Source organism: Chrysochloris asiatica, unplaced genomic scaffold, assembly GCF_000296735.1.
Source record: "Chrysochloris asiatica unplaced genomic scaffold, ChrAsi1.0 scaffold00009, whole genome shotgun sequence".
Lineage (NCBI taxonomy): Eukaryota > Metazoa > Chordata > Mammalia > Afrosoricida > Chrysochloridae > Chrysochloris > Chrysochloris asiatica.
Window position 1 is genome coordinate 29,078,740 of NW_006408527.1, and position 12,847 is coordinate 29,091,586.

The window sequence follows — 12,847 nt, forward strand, 5'->3', positions numbered from 1 at the left end:
GTTCGAAACTACCAGCCGCTCCGCGGGAGAAAGATGAGGCTTTCTACTCCCGTAAGGATTTACACCCTCGGAAACCCTGTACAGGGTCGCTATGGGTCGGCTCCGACTCGAAGGCACTTAACAACAACAACAACATAGCATAGTGTGGAGTCTTGGTGTGGTACTGGAGGATAATGCACTGCGCCACAAGGTCAGTTTGAACCACAAGATTGGCAGTTTAAACTCACCAGCTGCTCCTTGGAAACCCTATACAAGGTTGCTATGTGTCCTAACAGACTTGATGACAGTTAACAACAATAGCAAAGCATAATGTAGGATGCTATAGGATAGGCACTGGATTGCTAACTTCAAGGTCAGTGGTTCAAACCCATATAGCCGCTCCTCAGAAACCCTATAGAAGATTTCTATGAGACAGAACTGACTCAATGGGACTTAACAACAACAGCATAGTGTAAAAACAGATTCGGGGACCAAAATATCCTGTTCTGTTGTCTACTTTAAGTTATTGAGCCTCCTTGTGCTTCACTTTCCTTGGCATTCTAACAGTACTACCTCATAATGTTATTGTGAGGATCAAATGAGTTAGTATATGTAAAATACTTGATTCATAGAAGTGCTATTTTATATGCTGACTGTTAATCTTGATTTATGCTTATTTTTATCAATAGTGTCATTATTATTTGTTGCTATGAGAATTTTTATATGAATCCAAAATATAAACAATTAGATAGCTAACTGAGGCATGGAAAATATTCTATCAAAATTTTTTTTTCCTTTTAAAGCAAACTTATCTGCCTCTCAAAAGACATTTAGTAATAAATCACTGTTCAGTTTATCATGAATTAACATAGATGAGTGATTTTTTTTTTTCCTGAGAGTTTCTCACTAAAATGATCATGTCTTTAAAAGTTTGCTTTTATTTACTTCAGTGCTCACTTTAGCGATGTTAGATTTAATAATTATGTCCTACTTCAGAAGTAGTTAAGAAGGGAAAAATTTAAAATGAGAATAGACAATAGAATTCAAAGATAATGTTGTTGTTGTTATGTACTGTGGAGTCGGTTCCGACTCATAGTGACCCTGTACAGGGTTTCCAAGGCTGTAAATCTTTATGGGAGCAGAAAGCCTCATCTTTCTACTGCAGAACCACTGGTAGTTTTGAATTGCCGACCTTGAGGTTAGCAGCCTGATTCGTAACCACTTAGTGATGTCAGAAATCATTGTACTTACTGCAGATGGAACAAAATTTGCATCTAAACTTTCTATTTGGTTGAACTGCTTCTAAAGGTATATGTATTTATCACAACTTTTCATTTCATTCTGTTTAAGTATGAGAAAACTACTTCAGCAGTGTATGATGTCGAAAATTGTATAGATACACTACTGGAGCTTTTACAAATGTACCGAGAAAAAGCTGGTGACAAAGTTGCAGACAAATGTGGAAGCATTTTTACTAAAACTTGTTGTTTGCTGGCTGTTTTACTGAAGACAACAAGTCGAGCCTCTGTAAGTACTAACTGGTTACTTTGTTTGATGTTATTTTTCTAATTCCCTAAGTATTTTCCCCTTGGGTCTCTTTCCTTTGGTATTATCACAACCAAATTAGGATTTTGTATGTATTCGAACATGCTTTTTGCACTAATAAAAATGAGTAATTGATATTAAAAAGTTATTGAAACTAAGAAACTTTTAAATATAACATACCAAATTCTGAAAATAGAATCTAATTCCATTTACCTTTTCTTTGAGGAAAGTAACAAAGTATTCTCACAAAGGAGAAAACCAGATATGCATGACTCCTTGCTTCTTCCTCCCCACCCCCACCCCTCACCCCCAATTATAATTCTAAATCCATTTCAGGCAGTTCTGTGGTGAGACCTCTGAGCTGTTCTCTAAGCATCTCCCCACGTAACCCTTAAACCACACTCCGATTTCCTGATTATTTGTTTGTTTGAGAAGTGTAGCATAGACCATGATAGGATTATGGCCTTCTTTCTGGAAAAAAAACAAACTGGAAAACTATTTAAAGATTGTAAGTGGGTGAGTGATTTTGCTGCAATTCAGATTTTAGTAATCATTCTGTTACTTGATTGGAGAAGACTTAGGAGAACATGTACAGATATGAGGAGTCCATTAAGGAAAGAGGCAAGGACAGATGGTCAAGGCAAGAGATTATGGCTGAACTTGGACTGTTTTTGAGAGATAAAGTGGATAACTTTTGAAACTAACGAGTTAAAATCACTGGATTGGTAACTCAATATAATAGGTATATGTTGATTGTAACATTTACTTTTGTACCACCTTTGAAGAGTGCTTTCTTTGTGATGTCTTTGAAAATTAGTTCATAATATCATCTAATTTCTGAATTTAGTAAACTTTATTTTTTAGATTTGTTTTTGATTTTTAAAGCTTCGTAAGTTTATTCCATAGAGTTTATTTCTTCGCATTGATTTTGTTTATATAGTAGACACAAAAAAAGTAACACTTATAATTTGGTTTTAATAAATGTAATTTTTTTTGTTTTGTTTTAGGATGTTCGAAGTAGACCCCAAGTTGTTGATCGTATTTATCGTCTTTACAAACTTACATCTCAAAAACATAAAATGAATAATGAAAGAATACTTTATAAACAAAAGAAAAACTCTTCTATAAGTATTCCCTTGATTCCAGACACACCTGTTAGAACCAGAGTAGTTTCAAGGTAAGCATTTAATTGTAGTCCTAATTTTGTTCACTACTCATTCATTCATTTGGTAAGTATTTAATGAACAAGAATAGACTCTTTGTTACTAAAGGGTCTTCTCAATGAATAATGGAGTAATAACACTGAAAGAATATTCATTCATTTGGCAAATATATAATACAAACAATCCTTTCATGCAATTTCATGGAGATCACTTGAAAGGATTTTCCAACACCAACGACTTTTTCATTGCAAATACCTGTTTTGAAACAACATAAAAGATGACTATACAAATGGACATCTCCAGATGGAATACACAGAAATCAAATTGTCTATATCTATGGAAAGAGATGGTCCATATCATCAGCCACAACAATACCAAGGGCAGATTGTGGGACCATCAGTTGCTTAAATGCAAGTTCAGGCTAAGGCTAAGGAAAATGAAAACAAATCCATAAGAGCCACACTATGACATTGAACACAATCCACTTGAGTTTAGAGATCATCTCAAGAACAAATTTGATGAGCTTGACCTAAGACCACAGAAGAGTTGTGGAATGACATCAAGAACATCATACAGGAAGAAAGCAAAATGTCATTGAGAAGAAAGAAAAGACTAAAATGGATGTCAGAAGAGACTATGAAGCTTGCTCTCCAGTGGAAGAGATGAGGTGGTAAAGGAGCTAAACAGAAAATTTCAAAGGCCAGCTCAAGTAACAAAATCAAATATTGAAATGTGTAAAGACCTGGAGTTAGAAAACCAAAAGGGAAGAATTTCTCAAACAGAAAGAACTGGAGAAAAAAGTGAAGCCTCAACTAGCAATATTGAAGGATTCTAATGGAGTCCTCATGTGGTGCTGTAGGATAAGCAGTTGCCCTAAAGGTCAACTTGAACTGCCATGTTGGCAGTTCAAACTCACCAGCTGCTGCTTGGAAACCCATGCAGGGTCATTGTGAGTCAGATTCTACTCGACAGCAGTTAACAACAAAGGCAAAATATTGAATGATGCAGAAAGCATTGAAAGAGTACACAGAGTCATTGTACCAAAAAAAAAGAAATGGTTGATGTTCAACCATTTCAAGAGGTAGCATATGATCGCCTCCCGGGTCTGGGTCTTTACTGCATCGGAGGCGTGTCTAACGAGAGCCAGGTAGAAGCAGAATGGCCGTTCCCTTTTTGCTTAGGTGCCTGACCCCTACCAGGACCCGTGATACTGTGGACGCGGAGTGAGGCGAAGGTTGTCTGGGTTGAGCCTCACCTGATCCTAAGGCTCGCGTGCTCTTAGACTCTTCGGTCAGACTTCTAGTAGTCATTAAGTTCCGTTGTGTCGGTTCTGACTCATAGCTACCCTGTATAGGGTATCCAAGGAGCAGCTGGGGGGTTTGAACCACCGACCTTTTGGTTAGCAGTCCAGTGCTGATCTTACAGTACCACACGAGGACTCTGGGCCCGTCTTAGCTGAAGGAACTAATAAAAGTTACCTGAAACAAAGACCAGAAGACTTTGTAAATGGTGTGTGAGGCAATCCCTATACAAACAGCAGGAGTCCTGGTGTGGTGCTGTGGCTTAATGCACTGGACTGCAGAGTCGGTTTGAACATCAAGGTGAGGGCTTCAAGCTCACCAGCTGCTCCTCAGAAACCCCATACAGTGCTGCTATAGGTTGGAACTAACACGATGGCTTAACAAAATATCCTTCTAAAGTATTGTATATCTTGACCTTTATGCCACAATGTTGGCCGCCTCATGAGTCGCTATCACATAAGCACTGGACTGCCAACCGGAAAGTCAGAGAAATGAGTGGTGGATTGGCTCCAAGTAAAAGTACAGTATATGTATCCAACCTGCCCTTTTTCCTGACAAACAGTGACTTATACCGGATATTTTCCAAGTATGGTAAAGTTGTAAAGGTTACTATAATGAAAGATAAAGACACCAGGAAGAATAAAGGGGTTGCATTTATTTTATTTTTGGATAAAGAATCTGCACAAAACTGTACGAGAGCAATAAACAACAAACAGTTATTTGGTAGAGTGATAAAAGCAAGCATTGCTATTGACAGTGGAAGAGCAGCTGAGTTCATCCGAAAGCGACACTACTTTTATAAATCTAAGTGTTATGAATGTGGGGAAAATGGTCACTTAAGTTATGCCTGTTCTAAAAATATGCTTGGAGAACGTGAACCTCCAAAGAAGAAGGAAAAAAAGAAAAAAAAGAAAATTCCTGAACCAGAAGAACAAATTGAGGAAGCAGAAGAAAGTGATGATGAAGGGGAAGATCCTGCTCTTGACAGTCTCAGTCAAGCTATAGCTTTCCAGCAAGCCAAAATTGAAGAAGAAGAAAAAAAATGGAAGCCCAGCTCAGGGAATCCCTCAACATCAGATGATTCAAGACACCCACGGATTAAAAAAAGCACATATTTCAGTGATGAGGAGGAATTTAGTGATTAAAATGAATATTTATGATGTAAATACCATTAAATTTTAAAAAAATCTTAGAGTACAAAGTTCAGTGGGGAATAAAGATTACTTCTAGAACTTTGAGTATAAGAACACTTGTTACCAAATAGTTTTCTACTATAAAATAGTCCATAGGAAATTGAAAAACCTTTTTCAAGTATCATGTTTTAGCTTACCTTTGCATAGTAATAAAGATCAAGATTTGTTAATAAAAAAAAAAAAAAAGAGGTAGCATATGATCAAGAGTCAATGGTACTACTGAAAGAAGAAATTCAAGGTGCACTGAAGGCGATGGCAAAGGACAAGAGTGAAATCTTACAGCAAACTGAGGAAACATTGGAGTCACTCACTCAACTATGCTAAGAAATTTCCAAAGACAGGTGACCCAACGGAATGCATGAATCTTCGGACAATATCAGTAATAACATATTCAAGTAAAAGTTTGCTAAAGATAATTCAAAAACAGCTTCAGCAGTATACTGACAGCTAGCTGCCAGAGATTCAGGCTGGATTCAGATAGGAACATGGAACAAGAGATGTCACTGCTGGCAAAATATGGATCTTGGCTGAACATAGACTACCAGAAAGATGTTTACCTGTGCTTTACTGACTACACAGAAACTTTTGATTGTGTGGATCATGACAAGCTATGGACAACATTGCAGAGAGTGAGTATTCCAAAACACTTAATTGTGCTCCTCAGGAGACTATATGTAGATCAAGAGGCAGTCATTCGAACAACACAATGGGACACTGTTTAAAATCAGGAAAGGTGTGCAACAGGCTTGTATTCTTTCACTATACGTATTTAATCTGTATGTTGAACAAAGAATCTGAGGAGCTATATTATATGAAGAAGAAGAAGGTGGCAGCAGGATTGGAGGAAGACTCATTAGCAACTTGCAATATGCAGATAACACAACCTTGCTTGCTGAAAGCAAAGATGACTTAAAATACTTACTGATGAAACCAAAGACACAGCCTTTGGTATGGATTGCACATCATTGTAAAGAAAACAAAAAATCCTCATCCCTGAACAAATAAATAACACCAAGATAAATAGAGAAAGAAAAGATTGACATTGTCAAAGATTTCATTTTGCTCTAATCGTCCATCAACAAACATTGAGACAGCAGTCAAGAAATCAAATGACATATTGCATTAGGCAAATCTGCTGCACAAGACCTCTTTAAAGTGTTCAGGAGCAAAGATGTCAGTTTGAGGACTAAGGTGCGCCTGGCGTAATCCATGGTATTTTTAATAACCTCATAGGCATGTGAATGTTGACCATGAATAAGGAAGACCATGGAAGAATTGATGCATGTTAGTTGTGGTATTAGAGAAGACTATTTACTGCCAGAGGAAGTACGCCCAGAATATTCCTTAGAAGCCAGGCTGGCTAGACTTCGTCTCTCATACTTTGGACATATTATTAGGAGAGGCCAGACCCTGAAATAGGGCATTATCCTTGGTAAATGGAAGGTCATCAAAAAAAGAGGAAGATCCCCAATGAGATGGATTGGCACAGTGGCAGCAGCAATAAGCTGACGCATAGCAATGACTACCGGGCAGTTTTTTGTTTTGTTGTGCATAAGGTCACTATGAAGGAGCTCTGGTAGCGTAGTGGTTACAAATCAGGCTGTGAACTGCAAGGTTGGCAATTCGAAACGACCAGCTGTTCCATGGAAGAAAGATGAGGCTTTCTTCTCCCGAAAGGATTTACAGCCTTGGAAAGCCTGTACAGGGTCGCTATGAGTCGGAACCGACTCCATGGCACATAACAACAGCAAGGTCACTATGAGTCAGTACTGACTCAATGGTACCTAAGAGCAACAACATTTATTGCATATTTAGTGGTTCCTCAGAAAATGTACTCAATAGTTAAGAGCTAGGACTACAAAGCTTGTAATTAAGCTTTGCTATATTATTTTTCTGCTTGAAGCATAGTGGTTATGAATCAGGGTCGAACCTCACAGTCAGTAGTTCGAAACTACCAGCTGTTCCAAGGGGGGAAAGATAAGGCTTTCTGCTCCAGTAAAGATTTACAGCCTCGGAAACACTGTACAGGGTCAATATAAGTCAGAACTGACTACACGGCACATAACAACAACAAGACAAGTAATGTTGTTTGAAGCTGACAGAAATCCCTCTTGATCAATATGTCAACATATAACTTTTCACATATTCTCTAACACTTGCAAGTTAAAAAAAAAAAAAAAAAAGAAAGTAGACCTGTCCTGTTAGAGATGAGAAATGGTGTAGAGCTATATCTTGTATAATGTGCTGAAGCTGTACAACATGAAGCTGTTGAATTCAGGAGAAAGGCAATAAACAAGCAAATAAGTAGATTGTATAACAAAGACTAACAACACAACTACAATTTGGAACACCTGCTTAAGAAGGATGATTAGAAAATTCTCTCTGAGATGTAATATTTAAAGTGAAACCCAAAGGATGATTAAAAGGAAAATGTAAGATAGATTGATGATGGGAGTTGAATCATGGGCTCTGTTTTGGATGTGCCACAGATGCCCATAAGATAAGTAAGAAGAACATACAATAAGTCACTGAAAAATTAGATCTACAATTCTGGGCAAAAGTCCAGGCTAGAGATACAAATTAGGGAACATTAGTTTCAGCATATAGATGGCATTTATATTAAAGTAATGAGAATATTTTAAACTTAGGAAGAAGAGTGTAGATAGAAAAGAGTTCCAAGCAGAAATTCAAGGTATCCCCAACTTGTTCCATAAACTAGGTAAAGAAAAATACAGCTAAGAGCTCTGAAAAGGAATTGTTAATCAGAAAAATATTTCAGAGTGTTGTTGATATGTATTCAAACTTGTAGGTCATTGGTGAATATGGTACCTGCATGCCAAATTAATTAGGGTTGAAAGACTATTCTAACATATCAGAAACATTAAACATCTATGAATTTATGATGAAACAGAAAAAAAAGTCACTGGTTGACCTGGGAGGCTAGAGAAACAACTTATAAGTCTAATTATGGGTCAAATGACATGACCAAGTATTTGCATAAAAACTATATCTAGAGTAATATGGAAAGTTCTTTATTAACCAAGTCCATTTGCTAAATGCAGAAGAAATTTGAGACTGTTTCTATTTAGTGTGAAACTGTAGGATAAATACTGGACTACTAACCACAAGGTCAACAGTTCAAACCCATCAGCCACTCCTTGGAAACCTTATACAGTGTTGTTTGAGTCAGAACAAACTCTACGGCACTTAATAACATCAGGAGTGCTCTTGGTGTTCTGGGTTAGATTTTTGGTTGCTAACTATATGTTGGTGGTTCAAACCCACCAGTCACTCCATGGGAGAAAGATAAAGCTGTCTACTCATAAAGATTTACAGTCTCAAATACCCCTGTATAGGATTGCTGTGAATCAGAAATGACTTGATAGCAGTGGGTTTGTTTTTGGGGTATAATGAAATAACTCTACTCTAGACTATTATTTTTAGTCCTAGTATGGCACTGTAGGAAAAGCACTGGACTGCCAACTTGAAGATCAGTGGTTCAAACCTGCCAGTCGTTCCTCAGAGGAACTATGCAGGGTCGCGGATTACTCTTTTTTCCTCTTCTGTCTTCCTCTAGTCAAGTTCTGATCATCCAGCCATTGAAGCCAGGTCACATGGATACTATCTGCAAGTATGGGTGTTCCTGTGTAGTTCCCCTCAATTCATATCAGCTGGATACTTCACTCTCTGCTCTAGTCCTCTGTGGCCATGTCCCTGTCCCTAGGCCCAGGAGTCCCCAGGTTGCGCCATACTGCTGGCCAACCAGGTCTTAATCCAGGTTGACAGGAATCTGTTAGGCTGCTTTTGAAAGACATGTTGTTGTTAAGCGCTGTCAAGTAGGTTCTGACCCATAGCGACCCTGTATAGGGTTTCTGAGTCTGTAAATCTTTTGGGGAGCAGAAATCCTCTCCCATGGAGCGGCTGATAGTTTCAAACAGCTGACCTTAAGATTTGCAGCCCAATTCGTAACCACTATGCTACCAGAGCTCCTTTTGAAAGACATACCATATTTTTATCTTTTACCAAATCTTACATTCCTGAGATCAGCGTTACTTGGTCTTGATGTGGTTTTTTAAAAATATTTTGCAAGATTCACGCTGCTAAAATATTTAATAAGAATTTTTGGGTTCAGCATTCCTGAAGGATATTGGTCTATAGTTTTCTTATGTTTTTGTATATTTATGTGGTCAGTGCGTGAGTTAGGAAATGTTTGCTTCTATTTTCTGAAAAAAACTTTACAGAACTGGCATATTTCTTTCATACATCTTTGGTAGAATTTACTTGGCAAAGCAGTCTTTGTTGGAAGGTTTTAAACTATAAATTAAATTCATTTAATAAATATAAAGTTATTTGAGTGCTGTTAGAATGTCAATTGTTAAGTGCTACTGAGTGGGTTCTGACTCAGAGCAACACTGTATAGGGTTTCTGAGAAGTTGGTGAGTTTGAACTGCCAACCTTGTAGTTAATAGTCCAGTGCTTATCCCACAGTGCCATACCAGGACTCCAGAATGTCAATTAGGTAATGCTTCTTGGTCATTTAAATTTTCCTTGTTTTCACTGATATTTTGGACTAATTCTATTAATTAATGGACAGAATTATTGAAATCTCCAACTGTAATTTCAACTCATCTGTTTCTTTTTCCAGATATAGCAGTTTTTTAATCATATATGTTTTGAATCTGTTTTTAAATGAGTATATCAAGGGTTGTTATGTTTTTATAATGGCCCTTTTATCATTATTCCATTTTCTTCTGTATCCTTTGTTATAGTCCTTATTTTGAAATATACTTTGATAATATTAACTGTTATCTCATTTCTCCTTTGTTCTTTTTTTCCCTTTTCTTGCCTAGTTTAAAAATAACTCATTTAGTACTTTTTATTATTGAATTTTACTTCACTACTAGAAGTTCCACTTCTTTAAAAAATATTTTTACTGTGGTTGCTGTTGGTCTGCAATATATATATCCATGCAGTCTGTCCTTAATTAATACTGTATAATTGCCATAGTATTTTAATTTATTTTACCAACCAGTATCTTGGCACAAAGATTGGAAAAATCAAGAAATCAACGACAGAAATCTTCACATAGAGTTTCTGAAGCACCTATGTAGATCCTGCTACTCATTTTCAGAATTGATAGGAGATAAAGAAACTCTGTAATGATTTCACAAGTATGCATTCAGTAAAATCCCAAAGGGGACAAATTCTACAAGATAAATGCTTATCAAATAGTTGGAAAGAAAAAGAGAGAGAGAGAGAATCTTTATGGTAAAGGGGAGTTGATAATTATAACCAGATACAATACAAGTAGTCCCCAACTGTGACAGTGTTGTGTTCTGGTGACTATGTTTTAAGTCGGTTCTGGCATAGCTCGAGTACCTCATTCTTTTTTAAGTTTTCTAAGAGTGAACATCTGGGAATGATAACATCAGCAAATTATGCTCTGCAAAATTCTATGTAGTACATATTACTAATGATAAGCTGGGCAGAAACCAATGGGCATTCATAGTACAGTTTGTCATAAATACATAAATAGATTATGCCATAAATGGGGCACTGTCTGTATGTTGATATGATTTGCATCCTTATTCTAATACGTCAGCTGTTTTAAAAACAATATGGTTTGCATGGGAATATGTGAACACTGACTAGATATTTGATGATAGTTTGTTCTTACCATACTTCTAGGTGTGATAATAATATTAAGGTTAAGATTTTTATAAATGAATCCTTCTCTTTTAGAGATACATATTGGGAGATTTACTTATGAAATATATGATGTCTGAGGTTTTAAAAAAATTACAAAGTAAATTTGGAAGGTTAATACATGAAACAACATGGGATATAGGGTGGTAATTGTTGAAGTTGAATAATGGTTAACACGGAGTTTATAACTCCATTCATTTTGTTGTCTGTTTAACATTTTTAATGATGTTTTTTAACATGAATAAAAATTGCAGAGGCAGACAAAAGTGTAGATAACACTGTATTGGCTTTGAAACAGATTAGAGAAATGGGATGGGTATTAGAAAGAATGTGGGGTCAAGGAAGATTATGTCTCTTTGTAAGGTACTGCAGCAAGTTTATATGCTAATGATATTAGGACTAAGAATAGTGAAGAAAGATCTAATATTCTGTGGCGAAATTTTTTGGCAAGTGAGAGAGGGTAGAGTTGGTAGCACAGACGGAGGGCTTGACTTTTGATAGGATGTATACTTCTTCCATTTTTAGCAGGAACGAATGAGAAGATGGAAATGCTTAAAATAGATATTTATGTGAAAAGAATCATGAGCTTCCCCTTCTGATAGATACTATTTTCTCAGTGAAGTATGAGATCTTCTGGGAAGCAGACCAGGGAGGGTATGTGAAGGAGATTGAAAAGAGGAAAGGAATGCAACAGTTACATTGGAGAGTGAAAAAGTAAGCATTTTCAGTTGTCCGTTTTAGGTTAGCAGTCATTGGTATAAGGTAATGTCAGTCATTTGGGTTTGTAGTTTTGTTTAGCATTGTCAGCTGTACAGGTATGGAGAAGGGAGATAATAAATTAGTCATAAAACTATTGAATTAGATTATAATTTTCCAGGTGAGTTTAATAAGAGATGAATAACGTAGGTAAAGACATTTACAAGGAGATTATATTGGTAGATTTAATTGTGACAAGAGAAAAGTGAAAATATGAGGGTTCTGGATGATTATGTGTTGAAGTCAACTATATTGGAAAGGGTGAAAACATTGAAGTAGTGGGTGTGTTAAAGCACATGACAAAGATGAATTAGAAGTGGTGGATAGAGAATAGAAGTCTCAGAATTTGAGGTGATGACAAAGTCTAGTATGACTTGACTGCATGAGAAAGGATTGGCTGAGGTACAATAGATGTAAAGATGGGCAAAAACTTACAGAGCAGCTTGTTGTCTTTGTTTTTCACATGGATGTTGATGATTCTAAGTATGGTCAACAGTAGTTGATAAAAGACCAAGAACCAGGTTTCCAAGGAATCAGACAGAAAAACTAGGAGTTTGGTAGAAGACCAACAAAAAAGAAAGTGGTGGAGCTAAATAGCATAAAACTCAAAGGAACCAGAATCATTTTTTAGGATGATGGAGTGAGATCCTCTGGAACCAGTCATGTATAGTAAGATGATGCACATCCATGTGTCTCTGAACAGGTAATAAAGTAGGATGTATTCAGAAACAGGCACATTGTATTTAAGATATTAATGCCTTTTTTTTTTTTTTTTTTTTTTCCCCACCACAGACTTAAGCCAGATTGGGTTTTAAGAAGAGATAGCCTTGAAGAAATAACTAATCCTCTGCAAGCGATTCAAATGGTGATGGATACACTTGGCATGCATTATTAGTAAATGTAAACATTTTCAGAGTATACAGCAGAAAGAACTGTTACAACTAATCATGTATGTGTATATTTTATGTGTTTTTGGACAACCTATAAAATCTGACTTTGTATTAAAATTAGAATAAATGACTATGAAACTGGTCATTACAGTTTTCAATGCTTTTTTTTTTTTCAGTTGGTGTTGTTGGTAGGTCCTGTCAAGTTGGTTCTGACTCATAAGTGACCTTACAAACAGCAGAAGGAAATAATGCCCGGTCCTGGGCTATCTTCACAATTGTTATGTTTAAGCCCATTGTTGTAGCCACTGTGTCAG

The 12,847-nt window shown here is 36.6% G+C and overlaps 2 protein-coding genes across 2 annotated transcripts in view; both read left to right on the forward strand.

Annotated features, from left to right (window-relative positions):
* The window catches only part of ASPM (asp (abnormal spindle) homolog, microcephaly associated (Drosophila)), a 92,919-nt gene extending 80,381 nt beyond the window's left edge, over positions 1-12,538 (forward strand). The window contains exons 26-28 of the mRNA XM_006834234.1: positions 1,330-1,506; positions 2,532-2,701; positions 12,436-12,538. Coding sequence (XP_006834297.1) covers positions 1,330-1,506; positions 2,532-2,701; positions 12,436-12,538 — 450 coding nt within the window. The remainder of the gene's footprint in view (positions 1-1,329; positions 1,507-2,531; positions 2,702-12,435) is intronic.
* On the forward strand, positions 4,480-5,133 carry LOC102814259 (zinc finger CCHC-type and RNA-binding motif-containing protein 1-like). The gene has a single exon (XM_006834178.1). The coding sequence runs from the start codon at positions 4,480-4,482 to the stop codon at positions 5,131-5,133; it is 654 nt and encodes a 217-aa protein (XP_006834241.1).
* Positions 12,539-12,847: the final 309 nt, after the last annotated feature.